The 18,366-nt window shown below is 36.2% G+C and overlaps 1 protein-coding gene across 2 annotated transcripts in view; it reads right to left on the bottom strand.

Moving 5' to 3' along the window:
* Nucleotides 1–2,187: 2,187 nt before the first annotated feature.
* CDK12 (cyclin-dependent kinase 12) overlaps nucleotides 2,188–18,366 on the bottom strand; it is a 44,571-nt gene continuing 28,392 nt past the window's right edge. Inside the window, exons 7-14 of one of the 2 annotated variants that reach the window (XM_006832551.1) lie at nucleotides 18,029–18,085; nucleotides 17,559–17,660; nucleotides 12,216–12,293; nucleotides 10,831–10,947; nucleotides 10,116–10,247; nucleotides 8,157–8,371; nucleotides 6,637–7,092; nucleotides 2,188–2,873 (exon numbers count right to left, since the gene is read on the bottom strand). In XM_006832551.1, the coding sequence (XP_006832614.1) occupies nucleotides 2,188–2,873; nucleotides 6,637–7,092; nucleotides 8,157–8,371; nucleotides 10,116–10,247; nucleotides 10,831–10,947; nucleotides 12,216–12,293; nucleotides 17,559–17,660; nucleotides 18,029–18,085 (1,843 nt within the window). Of the gene's footprint in view, nucleotides 2,901–6,636; nucleotides 7,093–8,156; nucleotides 8,372–10,115; nucleotides 10,248–10,830; nucleotides 10,948–12,215; nucleotides 12,294–17,558; nucleotides 17,661–18,028; nucleotides 18,086–18,366 lie in introns of both variants that reach the window. The other variant, XM_006832550.1, reaches the window with a different exon arrangement.

Here is an 18,366-nt window from a genome sequence, read left to right as displayed (position 1 = left end):
ACATTATTGATGACGGCTGATAACCAAAACACAACGAAAATATAGAGAATTTTATTCATATTTGATGGGAATTGAATTTTTTTCACTAAACAGATACTTTTAAAAGTATCCCAGGCTTAGGTTCTTTAATAAAAAATTAGGTCAAAAGCCTCAAATTAAAATATTCTGAAATACAAAAGGCTCATGTCTGAGGACTAAGAAGTCAACAGACATTAAGGTTCAGATGAACTTTAATGCAATTTATAAATAGCATCTCAGTGATCCTAGCAAATCTAATTGGACACACTGGTATAAAAGCCATCAATGCCAAAATGGTTAAAAGGTTCTCCTTCTAATCAATGTTTGGCCCTAAGGAAAAGGCCAGACCAAAAACCAGAGAATAAGAAAGCAATACACACACCAGATATCTACCTATTTTGGTAACAAGGGAAACAGTCTTCATGTACTTTATCTCAAGATGATTCTTTAATTATTTTTTTTTTTATTAGTGCACCTTTCTCTTATAGTTTTTATTTTTTATATATGAACTTGGCATTGAAACACAAAACTTTACTTGAATTCTGAAAACTATTCTCCAAGATGCCTTTTCCTTGTTAAAAGAGGACTAATCTGTTCACAAAGGTCTAAGTCGGCAGATAATTTATATGAATGTGCATCTCTTTTTCAAATACTTTATATGCTGGTACTTAATATAAATTGAAGCCAGAGTGAGAAGCCTCCCAAGTTACCCCACCTTGAGAACCTTTCCTTTTTCCATTTCCTGTTTATGATAAGGCAAAGTTCTTACCAGGAAGTCAAACTTTAGCCCCGTTTACCGAAATCCAGAATCTACCTCCAAAGGAAAATCCTAAAAGAACTGGCAGGATATACACGCTGGGATGTGTATATGTCAATACTGTTCTATCTCATGGTCCGCTCTTTAAAAATGATTTAAAAAAGGTATCAGGTATTGATACAGCTTCAGAAAAATATACTAAACTAAGTTATATTTCCACGTACTTCAGGATGTAGTTTCTTTTCTTTGACAATATTACAATGCTCTGTTTGAAAGTTTTGTTTGTTTTTTTTTACATAAAAATATACGTGTAAACAATATGCTATCTGCTCTCGTTGGCCCTCTAGGTATAGAGGTATCATCTTTAACCCCAGCTCAGCAGCACTGTCCTAGCAGCTTTTTACAAATTAACTTCCCCATCAGAACACGGTTAAAAAACAAAAACAAAACCCTTTTGGAATTGAAGAGTTGCAGAGAACAATGTAGGAGTTTGAATTTCCTTTCCTTTATTTCAAAAAATGAATTGTATCCCAGAGTCTTGGAGAGCTTAATGATTATTTTCCAAACAAATGCCTCAAAAAAAAGAAAAAGAAAAAAAAAAAAAGAAAGAAAGCAAAAGGAAACTATAAAAATGAGGCAAAAAGGAAAAAGATGGAGTCAAGGCTATCTACTTGCCCAAGAATGCCACTTTCCACAACCTGCTTAGTGTGCAGGGAGAGGGTGCATGCCTTTTGTCAAAGCAGAACAAACGTTAAGATGAGTAATCTATTTTGGAAAAAAAGTATGTTCCAAGATGCTCAATGAGAGGGGAAAAAAAAAGTTCACTTCAAAGTAAAAATAGTGTGATGGTGGAGAGGAGGAGACATTTCTTTAACTTAGCCAGGTCACTGTTTCCCTTAGAGCAAAAGTCTAAGAGCAGCTCGAATTTCGTGAACACTATTCTCTTTAAAAAAGAAACACTAAATTAAAATAAAAACAAACAAACAAACAAACAAAAGCCCACAAAATAAACAAAATAAAAAAACCAAAAAACTTGAAACCTCAAGAGAGACTCTTATAGTCACATCTCAAAACTGAAACTGTTCTCTAGCTCTTCTGCTCAACAAATACAGGTAATGAGCTAATAAAACATTAACTTTTCAATTTAATAACCCTCTCCATATTATCTGTATCTTAGTAGGTAGAGTTGAAGTAAATGTTCTGGCTATAGCCCATCCAGGGGCAAGTGGTGCCGACATCATTATTCTCTGTAACCTGCTAGTAGCAAGCGAGCAAGGAATACAACGGACAGTTTTGTGGTAGCCAAATGCAGACAATTACCTTGCTCTGGCAAATGATTTCATTCATGGTTGAGAGGACAGAATGGAAGAATGGGTAGGGAAGGAGTCTTTCAGGACACTGAAGTCTCTGGATTAGTAAGGGACTCCTCTCCCTCTTCCCCCTCTTGGCGGAACTCTCGTAGCCCCCCGATAGAGTTTTCCATAGGAAGAAGCTTGGGCCGGAGACCCCCAGTTAAGGCCTGCTCCTGAGCTGCTGGACCCAGTGGTTCCAGGCCCAAGATCCCCATAGTTTTGTAATTTGGTCTCTGTATGCACCACAGAGTTGCTGTTTCCCTCAGCCTTCAGGAATGGTTGCCCAACCACTGAGTGTAACGCTAAGGGGACCCTGGCAAAGCGGAGGTCCTGGTCCCCTGGGAACTGTACTGACCCTGTGCCCTGGAAACTGCTGGACTCCCCAAGGTGGCTCACAGAGCCTGAGAAGGTCCTGTTCTTCACCAGGGGCTGGGTCAGGGGTTCTGTCAAGGCTGGACCAGAGTTGCGTTCATCAGTGTCAGTGGCACTGAACCCTGTTTCAGGCCCATCAGTGTTTCCGTAAGTCCTGTTTGGATGGGGTCGGGTGGTGTACTCCATTGGTCTCAAGGCCTGGTGCTCATGTGGCAGCTGGCCAGGAGGCTCTGCTTCAGGCTGGGATAAGAGTTGCAGCAAGGCGGCTGTCACGGCTGGGTTCAACTCCTGGGGGGCGCTGGAAAGATCGCCTTCAACCAGAGGGGGTGGAGGTGGCGGCGGTGGAGGTCCAGGGGGCTCAGGGGGCCTCTTCTCTGGTGGAAGAATGTGAGGAGGACATGCTGTGGAAGGGTTACTTCTTTTAAACACCATCTTAAAAATCACATGTGATTATAAACACAAACACACACACACACGGCCCAACATAAACAAGTATCAATACAAATAACCAAATATATAAAGAATAAAATTTTGGGACCAGGAAATCGCAATTTATAAATAAAATCAAGAGATTAAAAATAAGACAGTTGCATTCTGGATCTAACAGCTGGTGTGCAAAGACCATGAAGCTTCAAATTATTCTGATTTTTGTCTGAGATTTTCTCCATTTCCTTCTTTAAGAAACTGTTCTAATGTGTAGGCTGGTGGCAGTAACCCCCCATCCCCTACCCCTGTTTTTGCTGTTGGATCAAAATATTAATGAAAATAAAGTAGAAAGAAGGAAGATGAGAAGGAACAATATACATGCTGTGGTCACATTGCTAAGACATAATTTTGCTGTACAACAAGAGACCTTGCATAAACTTCACTAGCACATTTTACAGAAAGTTTAATGGTATAAGGTTAACCTGAAATAGAACTTAAGAATATACAAGATAGATGAAATAAAAGTAAAAATCTTCCATTACTTTCATGTATAAATATACACCTGCAACTCAAAACTTAAGTACCCTTCCCCATAATTACATTCTGAAGGGATATTTAAAAGATCATACTGTCATTCAACTTCCTATATTACAGTAATTATAAAGACTATAGTATCTTCTATCATAGTTTTCTATTTTGTTTTCCTACCTCCTGCATTTTTTCCATGCTATGAAAAAAGTCACTGTAGCACCTAGTATCGTGCAGATGGATGTTTGATAAACACCTATTTACCTTGGAAAAAATGACAAGAACTGGGGATTCAGAAACATACTGAACTAACACTACACTGTGTTTTTCCAAAGATCTTTGTCTTTTTTGAACCGCTCCCCAGATTGTTTTCCACTGCTGGATAAAGTTGCCTAAGATAGGAATCATTTAATAATGAACTCCTACCAAGGCAGGAGAGGAGAATGTCAAATGGCATGAGTTTGAGGACATACAAATCACTGTGACAAAAGAACATTCAAAATTGTGAGTTACCCAACTGATGGAAGATTCAATGTTTTGGGAAATCTCCCAAATGACCAATTTTTCTGTTCCCTATGAAAGTATATTTTAAAAATAGCCATAGAGTCAATTCTTCACTATCTGAGCTAGTGATGTGAAGTTACTACCTAGACAAGCCAAAACCAGTTTTTAGTTATAGATATTTTGGTAGCAGATTTACCTTGATTATATTTTGCAAAGACAAAGTATGCATCCCCTTAGCATGCAGATGAAAGGACTCTGAAAACACTAGAAAATTGTTAGGTTGTACAGTGGAAGAATGAGGTCAGGTGCTATATGCAATACATAGGTAGGGGTATGGGCCCAGTTTGCCTAAGACTGAAGGAGTTCCTACACTGGCATTTGGGGACATCCCAGAGCCAGCTAATCCCCTATAAACAATACCCACCTAAGTTATTTGTTGACTGACTGGCTGGTTGGCTAGGTGTCAGAGGAGAATGAGTTTACTGACAAAATAATTTGCCACAGAAAATTTACAATTTAGAAAGTAGACATCTTGAAAAAGAAAGGCTAACTGGACTACAAACTTGTAGATTTCAAAACTGTTTGCTGTCAACACTACATATCCCTTTAAGAACACCAAGTAATAATTATTTTAAAAAGTTTTTGGAACATCAAGTGCTTGAAATATGGAGGGCAAACAACTTTTTTAAATGCCTAACCATAAAAGTGGACAAATAGAAATTTATATTCTTATAGCTATATCATTTATCGTATTAAAATTTTGCCTTTTACATAAATAGCCTAATTGTGCTTCAATAGAACCAATTCTTGAGCTCATGTCACCTTTTGAAACTCTTTCACATAAAAATGGGAAGATGAAATTATTCCAAAGTAGCAAAGCAGATGGATTATAAAGAACATTAAAGGCTAACAAAACTTCTTAAAGAAATTTAAAAAATAAAGATCACATTTTTACAAATCATACGGTTTTAAGATTTAAGGTCTTAACAACATTGCTAATCCTTAGTAGTCTATACTAATGGAGGGAAATATTAATGAAATGTACAAATAACTTAAAAACTTCATTCAATTCATTGAATACCAACCATCACCCTTGCTTAACAAGTACAGAGTAGCTAGAACAGGTTTTCACCTTTTCTGGCTTATCCAATCTGCCCTCTGGTGGAAGTGCTACTGAACAGTGACATGGCCAAAAAGAGGCAGCAGTAGGGAAACAGGACAGGGAGATACAATAGAGACACCAACTGAATAATCTAGTGGTGACAGCAATTAACTAGAGGAGTGGCCTTTTCACACACTTCTCTGAAAAAACAAACCCAGCAATTTTTGGCCATAGGCCAGGCCTTAATTTTAGTTCAATTACATCATTTGGCTTATAGCTTGTTGGCTCAATTATTGAGTGAATTTCTTTCAATCACTATGATATTTAATTTAAACAATTTCTTTTACATATTTTGATTAGAGTGGAATTTTTTTTTTTGAGGGTAGGGGTAAGAGATGAGGCCAAGAGGCCTGCTTTAATTCTATGTTAGCTTTCTCTGTTATTCCATGTCCTGGAGTTTCTTAAAAACAATTGGAACCAGCATGACAGAGTGGCAAAGTGAATCAAGAAACATGAGTATACAAGTTCTAGTTCTGCCAATAACCAGCAGTGAGACCACATTCAAACACTCTGAACTACAATTTCCCTAACTGTAAAAAATAAGGGGGATTGATTTCATTATCTAACAGTTTTAAAAAGCTGTGCATTTGAAAAATGGCTCATGTGTTTGACCCTATACCAGTAGAAATTATGCATATTCTTTCTGTAAATGCAGGACCCTATAGTTGAACATTAGTGTATCTTGTCAGCCCTTATGTCTCTTCTCATTCCCCAGTTCATAGGGTCTTCTTGGACGGCAAAAATTTCCAAGGAGTTGAAAACACTTTCAAATAAGTAAACATTTGCAAATAGACTATGGATCAGAGTAGATTAAATAATTTAGACTTCTTTTCCCTCGATTAAATTGCATGCTGTGGTCATGTGAGAACAAACCATAAACATATTCCTTTTCAGACTGTTTTTTTCTTATATAATAGTAACTTTCTAATCTAGGATCAACTCAATAGTCTCTCTCTTTCAGGAACATAGATCTAAAGAAATCATTTTTATATACTTTTTTTTTTTGGAAAGAAAACATATTATGTTAATTATATTTAGAAACATTCCCAAATTATTTTTCAGAGATTACGAATGGTATTTTATTAGGGTTTCCTTGACTTCCAGGTAAAACTATGGTATCCAATATCCACTACACTAGACAGAAAACAGTACAACAATCTGCTGATAATGGTTTGTTTGGAAGGCAGATTTTCAAGTGCTAGTACTAGTTGGCCAGCACACATGCAGTGCTTCAAGATGTATCATAGTTAGGGTTGTGGTTTCCTTGGTTAGAACACAGGGTTTTATTTACCTACCTCCTAGGAAGTGGAAAAACAATCAGTATATGTAAGGTGCTTTGAGAAACTTTGAAACTTAGATAAAAGAAGAAATACACCATTGGTGCTATGTTCTCCCGCAGACTAGGTTACAGAAAAACTGAAACCGAGGCCATTGATGTGAAAAAGAAAATGTTAAAGAGATTTTTAAGAGGATCAACAGCACCTGAGCTCAATGAGATTCATGACCGGTCTGTTTACCTGCTGCCTCCTCCTGTTGTGGCATTGTGAGAGTTCTTCGGGGCCCCTGTGGCCCACTGTTCTTGTCACCGTTGTTTTCCTCCAGGCTGCCTGCTGGCTCCTGGGTTTTCATCAGCTGGCTCAAGAGAACTGCCAACATATTCTGTGTGTCAGCTGGTGTGCTTGAGACTTCAGGGGTTGTCTGTTCTGCTGAAGGCTGGACCACTGGGGCAAGAGGTGCCTCCTTCAAAGACTCCTCTGGGGCCATGGACTCTGAGTCCTGCTGCTGGGAAGTGGCTTCCGTCAGGGCACTGATAGATTGGTTCAAGGCCTCCAGCTGCAGCTGCATCTCTGGGTTGGAGTGGATATTAAGTAGCTGCGCCATTTGAGGGATGCTAAGGTCAGTTTGGCTTTGTAGCAGGTTCAATAACACTGCCAATTCACTTTGATTCAGCTGCTGTGTGATGTCACCAAGGCCTGTGGAGAGAGAGGAACTAACATAAGAGCATGAAGCAGGGTGAGGGCCTGTGCCTTCTTCAACTAACAACAACAGCAGCTTACAATAACCAAAGAATAAAGTTAATTTTGAATGTCTTTTTTCATGCCTCAGTTTGTCATAACACAGAGGATTTTATTCTTAATATTCGTGCTTCAAAACACAGGGACTCAACATCTCTGTACTGTGTGTAAATAAACTGTAGCTTCATTTTATTTGCATTCTTCAAGGTCAGTGATTTTTAACAGTAAGAGGACATCAGAATTATCAGAAAGGATTTTAAAATTCAGATAGATGCCTTAGGTTCCATCCCTAAAGATCTGACAATTATTTGGGGGTGACTATTTGTAAGAACTCCTGGTATGGCGCTGTAGGATCATCACTGGACTGTGAACCACAAGGTCAGCAGTTCAAACCCACCAGCTGCTCCTTGGAAACCCTATATAGGGTTGCAATGAGTCGGAACTGATGGCACTTGACAACAAACATCTGTAAAGTTTCCTAGAGGATTCTAATGTACAGTCAACATTGAGAACCCCTGCTGTATGTGGACAGGAAAGGGAAAGTGAACTAAGAAAATAAATACAATCATTCTGAAAAATTGTTGGAATCACAGAAGATGTATATAGATCTAGGAACAGACCATGGAACTAACTACATTTAGCAATTGTGACTTAATGTGAAATATGGTTAGATTTCTAAGAAAGTCTTATCAAATCCAATTGACAAACAGTGTTTCAAATTATGTGTGTTGACAGCCATGGGTAAAGTCACTTTAAGCTTGCCATATCTCATTCATTGATTTATGCCACATATCTAATTAAGATACTGAAGGAAAATGATCCACTGCAGACTTTCCTGGCCTATTTGTACAAAACTTAGTTTCTCTCTCTTTTCTCCTCATAATGAGGACAGTGACTTCTTTTGTAATGATTCACCAGATAAATACGAAAAGACACACACACTGTCTTTCTCCTTGCAACTGACCTTCAAAACCTGTCAAAATGTGCTTATGAATCGCACAAAGGCCCACCCCAGCACTGACCTACTGTAGCCCCAGTCCCAGGCTCCACCTTGCCAGGAGCAGGCTGAGGTGGTGGTGCTGGGCTGTTGTTCTTCACAGGCTCAGCACTTGGCCCTGAGGTAGTTTCTTTTCGTGAGGCTTTGGGTGGAGGTGGCTCTTCCACCACAACACCACTTTGTCGCTGCCGTCGCCTCTTCTTGCTCCACAATTCATGACAATCCTGCCAGTGTGGAAGGCTGGAAAGAGACAAAGCAAAGGGAAAATGTATATGGGCATGTGGCTGAATAAATGGGGCAAGCGGATGGGGAAAACAAGAGTAAAATGGTAAGGCAAAGAGCAGGGGAGATAGGAATTTTTTTTTTTTAATAACTAGAAAAGTTAGTAAATACATAATATCATTGTATAAGGACAGGAAAGCAGTGGCTCTATATGATAAGCACTGGACTACAGTTGGCAGTTCAAGTCTTTAAAAGATGAGGCTTTCTGCCCCTGGAAAGATTACAAGCTTTGGAAACCCTATACAGGGTTGCTATGAGTCAGAACTGACTTGACAGCCCTTAGTAACAACGATGGCAATGTAAAAGGAATCATGGCAGAAGGTCGTTTGAGGAAACTAAAGTCCAAAAGACTTCTACGGTGAGAAAAGAAAATCTTGCTAATACCTAAGATATAATTCATACGAAAAAAAACCCGTATTCCAATGCATGGAGGGGATTGTAACCACAGCAATGAAACAATATATGAAAGGATGAATATAAAGCTAATGTTCTCCTCCCACGTAAACTATCATATAATTCACAATAAAACATTTTTTTAAAAAACCCACATTCCAGTCAAATATTTAAATCTTATAACCATTCTTGTTTGGCATTACAAAAATAACAAGAGAACTTCACTGGTTAAGTTTGAATTGGAAATAAATAAGGATGACAGAGATTACTGGCCTGTTAATATCTACAGAAAGTCTAGGAAAGCAGAGTGGTGGTGATTTATATCTTGGGACCACAAAAGTGTATCATGGTATTAAGTCACCTCTATATAAAATCAGTTTGTGTTATTTGGTCTGTGAGAACCAAAACGGCTTTTTTCCTTATTATTACTCAAAATGCAAATAGTATGAATAGGTAAATCTTACTTCAATAGCTTACTAATACCAAAATATGTAACAAGATATTCAAACTTCAGTAAAAGCTTATGCATTTCAAGCCAAATTTAATGTATCAAAATTCTAGTGTAATAAATGAATTTGGATATTTCTCAGAAGTATTTTATAGTTATTTCCTATTTTATGTACAAACAGTCCCATCAATTTTTTAAAGATACACAATCTTTCTAAAGATAACTCTCTGGAAATCCTATAGAATTCAGGAAATTCCTAAATCCTGATAAGAGTTAAAGGGCATATTGTCTATGTCAAAATTTACGATACATGATATGTGAATGATACGAATGGTTTAAAATTAGGACTGTCTTTGCAAGTGTGGTACATAATGGTCACATAGGCAGAAAGGGAGTGAATCAGATGAAACGGTTAAGTAGTTTGTAGAGGGCAATATGGTGGGAATCCAGAAACCAAAGAAAATCGCTTGAATCAAATTAGATTAAATGTCATATCTAAATCTATTCCTTGTTAAACAAAATAAATAAAATAAACCAAATCTCCTTATCAATCATAATACTTAAGGACACCTTTCTATTTGGGACTTACTTGCAGTTCCTTTAAAAAACCTATTATTTTGACTTTTTGTGTCCAGAGGTCTAAGGGATGTTTAGAGTCACTACATGACTCCTGGTGAGGCACTGTGGGTTAATGCGCCAGACTGCAAAGCCATTTGAACTGCAAGGTCGGCAGTTCAAGCTCACCAGCTGCTCCTCGGAAACTCTATACAGGGTCGCTCCTTGGAAACCCTATACAGGGTCGCTATGGGTCGGAACTGACTCAATGGCATTAACGACAACAACATGACCATCAGCACTTACTCTGGAGGAGCCATTTTGCTGAGTTCGACATCTTTAAGGAAATCACTCTGTAAAGTCTGTTCAGCTGTGCAACGCTTGCTAGGATCTAGTGTCAGCATGTGGTCCAATAAATCAAGTGCTGCTGAAGGAATGCTGTGGAAAAGAACAGAGAAAGGACAAGTTCACAATAACCCCACAGTTCTCAAACATGTAACTTTATGTCACAAAGTCTATATTGCTCCAGCTTCATGTAAAATTGTGGAAAGAGTTACTTTCACACAGGATTTAGTATATGCTAGTGGTTACGAATCAGGCTGCTAAATCTTAGCAGTTCAAAACTATTGGCAGTTCTGTGGGAGAAAGATGAGGCTTTCTGCTCCCATAAAGATTTACAGCCTCGGAAACCCTGTACACAGCACATAATAACAACAACAATACAGATAAGGAAAAATCCTAGCAGATCCATTATCCACTGTCTTTGGAAGAGCAAAAGGACTATGAGAACACTTATATACTATTCAAAATGTTTTTCTATCATCTAGTAACTTTAGAAGAAAAAAATTACAAAACAATGAATAAAGCTATAATGAAACTCACAAACTGTTCAAAATGCTTTCCTACAGTGTGTTCTCATAATAATCTAGGACATCACTAAATTCCTAGGTCAGGAAAAATCCAAGTCCTAACTAACATGAGCTAGATACAGAAACTAGATGTTTATTTTTGTTAAACTCACAAAGAAAATTCTTCTCGTAGACGCCTCCTATATTGTTTCTTTGGTTTCATGGTGTTGAAGTAGGGCAGCTTGATAACATCAGGCCATACAGCTGGACAAGGGCTACCACAGAGTCGACTGAAAACAAAGTAAAAAGCAAGAGCAACAAAATCAGTGAGTCAGCATCATGAATTTTAGCAGTTCTAGAAGCAAAATTTATTATCTCCTAAGGTCTGGCAATCTTGCCTTATTACATTAGCGGGTGTACAGAAAAGGTAAACTATGACCTCACTGTATAAAGACAGAAGGAACAGGACAGAAGGTTAATTACCAGACAGTGAATATTACCACAAAAATACAAAATTATCAACATATTTGGCTTTATAAAATATGCTTTTAATTCCCTGAATAGGTTTTCACTAGCAAATTTGTTCTGTTCCGTTAGTAGTAATTTATACAATAGCTGTCAAAGCCTAAAATGGTCTTTTAAAACCCTTTTAGGGAAAACAGGGAGAAGACTAGCTAAGACTGAAAGTGATGGATAACTGAGTTTACTGCATAACAATGAGGTGTGTTACATATGTGCTATATACCACCTTTAACATATGTCTACACTAGTTTGTTGTAGTCTTTCCTTTAATTTTATGGAAAACAAATAAACCGATTAAAATTCCATCCCAACCCTAGATCTGTCCCCCTAATCCTGTATTATTTAATATTTCTATTTTATAATTATATGTTTATATACTGTATCTTTGGACTAATGCGTCAGACTGCAAAGTCATTTGAACTGCAAAAGTCAGCGGTTCAAGCTCACCAGCTACTCCTTGGAAACCCTATACAGAGTCACTATGGATTGGAATTGACTCGACCACACTTAACAACAACAAGCTTTTAAAGACAAGATCTATCTTTTATCTCTGAAGCCTAAAATTCAACAAAGAAAGGATCTGCTACATATCAGACTTAATAATGTTTACCGAATAAACTGAATCTTAATTTATTAAGATGGAAAAACCACCCTACAAAATTTCATATTGTTGTTGTTAAATGTCGTCGAGATGGTTCCAACTCATAATGACCCTGTATAGCATTTCTGAGGACCGGCTGGTGAGCTTGAACTGACAACTTTGTGGTTTAAACCAACCTCGCAGTTCAGGGTATTAACCCAGCTTTCATATTAAGAACCAATAAAAATATACAAGACTTAAAAACTCTATGGAGTACAATTCCTTTACATACATAGTCTATGAAAAATATAAAGTAATCCTGTAGAGAAAAGAAACTTACCTGGAAATAAGGAGCACAAAAAAATCATTTTAGTAAAATTATTTAAAAGTATTAAAATAGAGGAAGAGATTACCTATCATACATCTGGGTACCCAGAACATAATCACATTTGTTACCTGATCAATTCTAGCTGAGCCAGTTCCAGATTGGCTTGAAATATTGGCTTCTTTGTGAACAATTCCCCAAGGATGCATCTAGAAAAAATAAAATTGAGAGGTCAGGGAAAAATCCTTAAAGCCAATTTAAAGTGTGTTCAATAAATGCTTACAGTCTATTGGGTTATATCTGATATACTTACTCTATTGTTGCTAAGTGCCATCCCTATATTGAAAATTGACCCAAAAATGCAGTACCTGAGTTTTGTCAAGAAAAAAAAATACTGTAGCGAGCACAGACAGTATGTTAAAATTTGTGAAAAGATCAAATCTGCCAAATTTTTGACTCTATATGCAGAGAAAGGGAGTCGAGTTTTTCTATCAATTCCATTGCAAATTAAGGAATTACCTAAAGACTGAAAGAATTAATTATTTCAAGAATGCTCTGCAGTTTTTATTAGTTTTTCAATCATCTGCTCTGTAGAATATGTACTAGACTATTTTTCTTTGGACACTACATTTGCAAAGAAAACAGTTTCTTGTGATCAACTAGGATCTGTTTCAATAGGCTTGTCAAATAAATGATGCTTAAATCCATTTGCCATTTTCAAAGTCCTTTCAAGACTACACTCACACTACATGAACTACCCACCTTGTCATAAGACCAACAGTTGCTATCATTATTGAACATTTTGATCAAAGATTCCTGACCCAAAGAGGGAAAATATAGACCAGAATTTTTAAATTTCATGAGTCTAGAATTCTGGAGTCATGCAGGGTGTGGATGAATCCTGAAATTACTGCCCTAAGATAATCTTTAAATCTTAAACAAAAATTTCTCCTGAAATAAAACTGAGTAATTATTCAGCTTAACTATTAACAAGTTTGCCTTGAGCACTGTGCTCTCTAAGAATTATCTATATGGGACTGCAGTGATGATAGCAACTCATGAGATTAAACAGGAACCTTAAGGGGCAGTAATGGAGGTCAATTTGAAGCATTTAATCAATGTCACTAAATTGTGCATGTAGAAATGATTGAATTGGAGCATGTTTTGCTGTGTATATTATCAAAACAACAAGATGAAATTTAGAAAGAAAAAAAAAAATTCATGTAAATATTTACAGTCTTAAATATTCTCCCCACAAGTTACTTGTTAGTAATTCATTAGTGGGAAAGAAATATGACAACACCTTAATCAAGTGACCATAATTAACCTCAACAATAAGGGCAAATAGATTCTGCTGTTTTTAGTACAGATGTTTATATTCCCTGAAAAAAACGTAACATCCAATGTAGTACTGCAGCCAAAATTAACAGTTTAAATCTAATCAGGAGGAAATGTCTGTTAAACCCTGAATGACACTCTATGTAACAACTGGTCTATATTCTTAAAAAACAAGTTATGAAAGATAAGCAAAAGCTGAGGAACTGTTCTGGATTAATCAGAATCCTGCATCAGGTATAAGGAGATTGCTTATTATTAGGGTATAGATGAAACTAGAATATGAAATATTAAAGTACCTTATTAGGTTAAAATAGTGTATCAATGTTAAAATTCCTAAATTTGGTAATTGTACTGTGGTTATGTAAGAATATCTTTGTTTTTACTTAATAAACATTAAATATAAGACAAAAAGGCACATGATATATGCAACTACTTTCAATTAGTTCTGGGAAAAAAAACATGCTAAACGCAGACTTAAATCTATGCACACATATAATCTACTGCATGCTATATATCTTATAAAGATCTATGTAAATATAGAGTAGTCCTGGTGTAGTGATATAGGATAAACACTGGACTGTTAACAGCAAGGTTGGTTCTTCAAAATCCTGAGAAACCCTATACAAAGATGCTATGAATTGGAACCAACTCAACAGCACTTAACGAAACGTATACATGAAGATATAAACATAAAGCAAATATTGTAAGATGTTAAAAATGAATGAATCTGACATGAATGAATCTCAATTATGCTGAGTGAATAAATTCCAAAAGAAATATACTATGATCCCATTTATATAAAATTTTAGAAAATGGAAATTAATCTATAGTGATAGAAAGCAGAGTAATGGTTGCCTGGAAACATTGTTGCGTGGGCGAGACAAAGACTACAAAGAGCCACTGGTGTGGCGCTGTAGGATAAGTACTGGACTGCTAACTGCAAGGTTGGTGGTTTAAACCCAAAAGTCACTACTTGGAAATGCTATACAGGGTTGCTATGCGTCAGAACCAATTTAATGGCACTTACCAACAAAAATCTTATTAAACAGTACACTTAAAATATATGCAGTTTATTGTTTAGCTCAATAAAAGTTATAAATTTTTAGTAGATTTGGATAAAGGTTATATCAAAGTTCATATTATTGCCAACTCTTCATAAGTTTAAAATGATTTTAAGTATAGAAAAAAAGTATATGAATACTGCATTTTTTTAATAAAAAAAGGGCAAAGAATCTTTGCTTTGAAATGGGATTTGTTTATAAACATAAAATCAGATTATAAAATTTTACTTCGAAATTCCTTTGTTGTTGTGGTTGTTAAGTGCTGTTGAGTTGATTCCAACCCATAGCAACCCTGTAGAGGGTTTCCGAGGAACCGCTGGTGAGCTTGAACCGCTAACTTTGCAGTTCAAATGGCTTTGCAGTCTGGCACATTAACACACAGCGCCATACCAGGACTCCTTAGCTCAACTAAATTTTAGATTAAAAAACAGAAAACAATTACCTGGCTTTTAAACTAATTAGTACTTTTCTAGTATGCAGATTGCATTTATTGACCTCAAATGACAAATAAATTCTTACTTCTAATATTCTTCTCAAACTTTATTCAGGGATAAACAAGTAAATTTGTTTCCTACAATCATCAAGTTGATTCCGGCTTATAGCAACCCTGTAGTGTGCGGGCTTCTAAGGCTGTAAATCTTTACAGGAACAGAAAGCTTCATCTTTTTCCCAAGGAGTGACTGGAAGGTTTGAATTGCCAACCCATGGGATTAGCAGTTCAGTGTTAATTGTACAATGACACCAGCTCTCCTTACATCGTTTCCCCTACTAACTGCTAAATCAAGTTCTAAATACAAGTATACTGTCACAACTTAGCATTGTTAAGAGAAAAAAAAGCACTGAATTTTTGGGATACCAATTTTCAAGATATTAATTGTTCCCGTTTCTCCTTTGATTTGGAAACTGAACTTCTCTGTAAAGAATATCTTCGTAGATCACCAAAGTAGCAAGCTAACATGAAAAGTCAAGCAAAATCTCAATTTAATGAGTCAATGGTCTTTCAAGAAGGTCTAATTTTCTGTAGATTTCATTTTGAATTGTGTGATTTGTTTTCTTTTATTTCAACTTTCATCCCTTTGGTGGGGAAGACATCTTATTATATAATCAACATTTTGCTGCTGCACTGAGGTGGCAGGTTGCACACACTGAAATAATAATACCAACAGAGCTATGAACTTTCCCCATGCATCTTAATGGGGCGTTAACTTTAGAGCCTAGTTGTAACAATTTAAATGCTAATACTGTTAGAGCAAATAGTCCAGAACACAAACATACCCAGCTTGAGTCACTAAAATTTAACTAAAGCTTCATTTGATTTGGGCAGGCTACCACAGAAATTATACACTCCCTACACCTCAGCCTTTTGAATATTGAAAGAAAACCTTTGCAGTGCTCCTTTTAAAGAGTGACATTAATAGAGGAAAGTAAGAATGGAAGAAAGTAACATGTATGTTCCAATGGGAAGTACATACGTCTGAGTCATAAAGTATGGAGGTCAAGAGTGTATAATCATACAACTTAAGAAACAAGTAACACGGTCAATTTAAAACGTTTATGCCGCAACATCTAAACTGTGGTTTCTAACTATAATTTTCTACTAAAAGGAAATCAAGGCTCCCTAGAAAAATGGTTGATTCCAGGTCGGAGGTAAGAAATAAACGGGATGAGCTCAGAACCTCATCAAACAAGAAAGGCCTTCAAAAACTACTGTGGTTGTGCTAAAAGTTAATTCTTGAGTCCTTTTACTTTGTAAGAATTAACTTAAGTAAGTTCCCACTGGCCAAAGATGGAATAATTTGAGCAGGAATAAGAATAACCACCATAATGTATTAAATCTACGAGCTTATAATGAAATTAAAGCAAAACAAGCTACTGTTGATTATCTTTGGAAGATATGCTAAGAAACCTAGGTATCTTGAAAACTGGTAAATAAAATTAAAGAATCAAATCTTCATCCTACCATTCATATGATTTGTACCTAGGGTTAGCTAAACTAGTATGGTGTTAACTTTTTTCAATTATTCCAGAAAGGAGTGATAGAATATAGCCATTACAAAAAAACATACAAATGAATTAATTAATTTTGGCACTGATCATCCATAGATGATTGCATATTATGTAAAATGGTATGAGTGCTGTGTGTGTGTGTGTGTGTGTGTGTGTGTGTAAATTGCCTGATGTAGATGAATGCTTTATCACTGACATTTAGAACTCCCAGCACATAGTGGTAATACAAAGCAAACGAATTTAAAACAATTTATTAAATTCTCTACAGAAAGTGCACTCATTTAATGTCTGTACTCTGCTCTCTATCCCTAACTTTAATGTTAACATTAATTATAAAACTTATGTTGCAGTTAAGTGTGATTGACTCGTAGCAACCCTGTACAGAGTTTCCAAGGTTGTAAATCTTTGTGGGAACAGAAAGATGAGGTTTTCTCTTGAAAAGCAGCTAGTAGGCTTGAACCACTGAACTTATGGTTTGCACACCAGTGCTTATCCTACAGAGCCACCATATTCCCTAACTTCTGTTAGACGTATTCAAAACCATGTGGAAATTATGCTTTGAGTTGGCAATCAAACTTGAATTCACATAAAATTTAGAGAAAATTAAAGGGAGTACAGAATCATGCTTTAAAAAACACACAAAAAAAACCCATTATGGAAATGCAATCAGCAAAATCCAGACTATGGTAAACTATAGGACAAATGACCCTTATAAACTGTAAGGAAAAAGAAAACAAGAGATGACGGGGTCAATAAATGAAAGTACTTTAGCTATCAATCAATAACAGTCTCTGGACATCATTTGAATTTATTTGAATACCAATTCAAACAAAAGATGTCCCCTCCCCTCTACCCAAAACAAACAGCTGAACAAGTGTTAAATTAAGAAAAAGTGTGTCTCTAGTTTTAAGAAAATGTTCAGCAGATTTCTCTGGGATCTGTCCAAAAAGTCTATTCCCATTTTTCTGAACTTAAACAAGAGCTGCAAAAAGTCAATATGGAAAGAAAACAATATTTGTGAACAATATGTGAATTACAGACAAAAGAAAAAGTTTAAGAGACTCTTACCCACAGCTCCAAACATCTATGGCTGGGGTATAGCGCTCCTCTCCCAACAGCAGCTCTGGAGGTCGGTACCACAGAGTAATGACTTTGTTTGTATATGGACGACTGAAATGTCAAAAACAATGATGACATAAACATGGCTCCTCATAAAAAGTACTTGAACAAAAAAGTATATACAATTTCTATTTCTGAAAACAGAAATAGCTGCTAATTAAAGATAGGATTGTTAATAACAGCTCCATAACAACCTAACAGTTCAAAATAAATTGGACAGAAATAAGAGCTGAAGAAAGCTTCCATGCAATTTGGGTTGACTTGTTTCAACCAAAGAGTGATTCAATCACTTATATAGAATTTACTGTCTAAATTCTAGGTGATAACACATTCAGATAATTACAGACTTCTGACAGTATTGCAACTTGCTAGAATATCCAATAATAAAAAGAACTCTCACTTTAATATTGATGTCTTACCTCTCTTCAGAGTTATAGAGTCGAGCAAGTCCAAAATCTGCTAGTTTGATTTGCCCACTGTAAAACAAAAGACAATGATTTTCTTGAGTAACACCAGCCTCTAAAGCACACCTGAAAAGTCTAGCATTAGTCGCAAAGTAAAAGAATTTACAACAATGAATTCTAACCTCTGTTCTCTTTGTCTAACTTCAATGGTCACTATTCTAGATTAAGCATTTTATGACTACGTTTGTCTACAACACCTCATGTTTTTATTTTTTAACTACTACTGCAGTTTTGAATTGGCTCCTTAACTAATTATTTCTTGATAAGCAACGGTACCTAGAACCTACTAGATT

The sequence above is a fragment of the Chrysochloris asiatica genome, unplaced genomic scaffold, assembly GCF_000296735.1.
Source record: "Chrysochloris asiatica unplaced genomic scaffold, ChrAsi1.0 scaffold00007, whole genome shotgun sequence".
Lineage (NCBI taxonomy): Eukaryota > Metazoa > Chordata > Mammalia > Afrosoricida > Chrysochloridae > Chrysochloris > Chrysochloris asiatica.
Note: the sequence above shows the minus strand (reverse complement) of the source record. Positions and strands in the feature narration are given on the sequence as shown.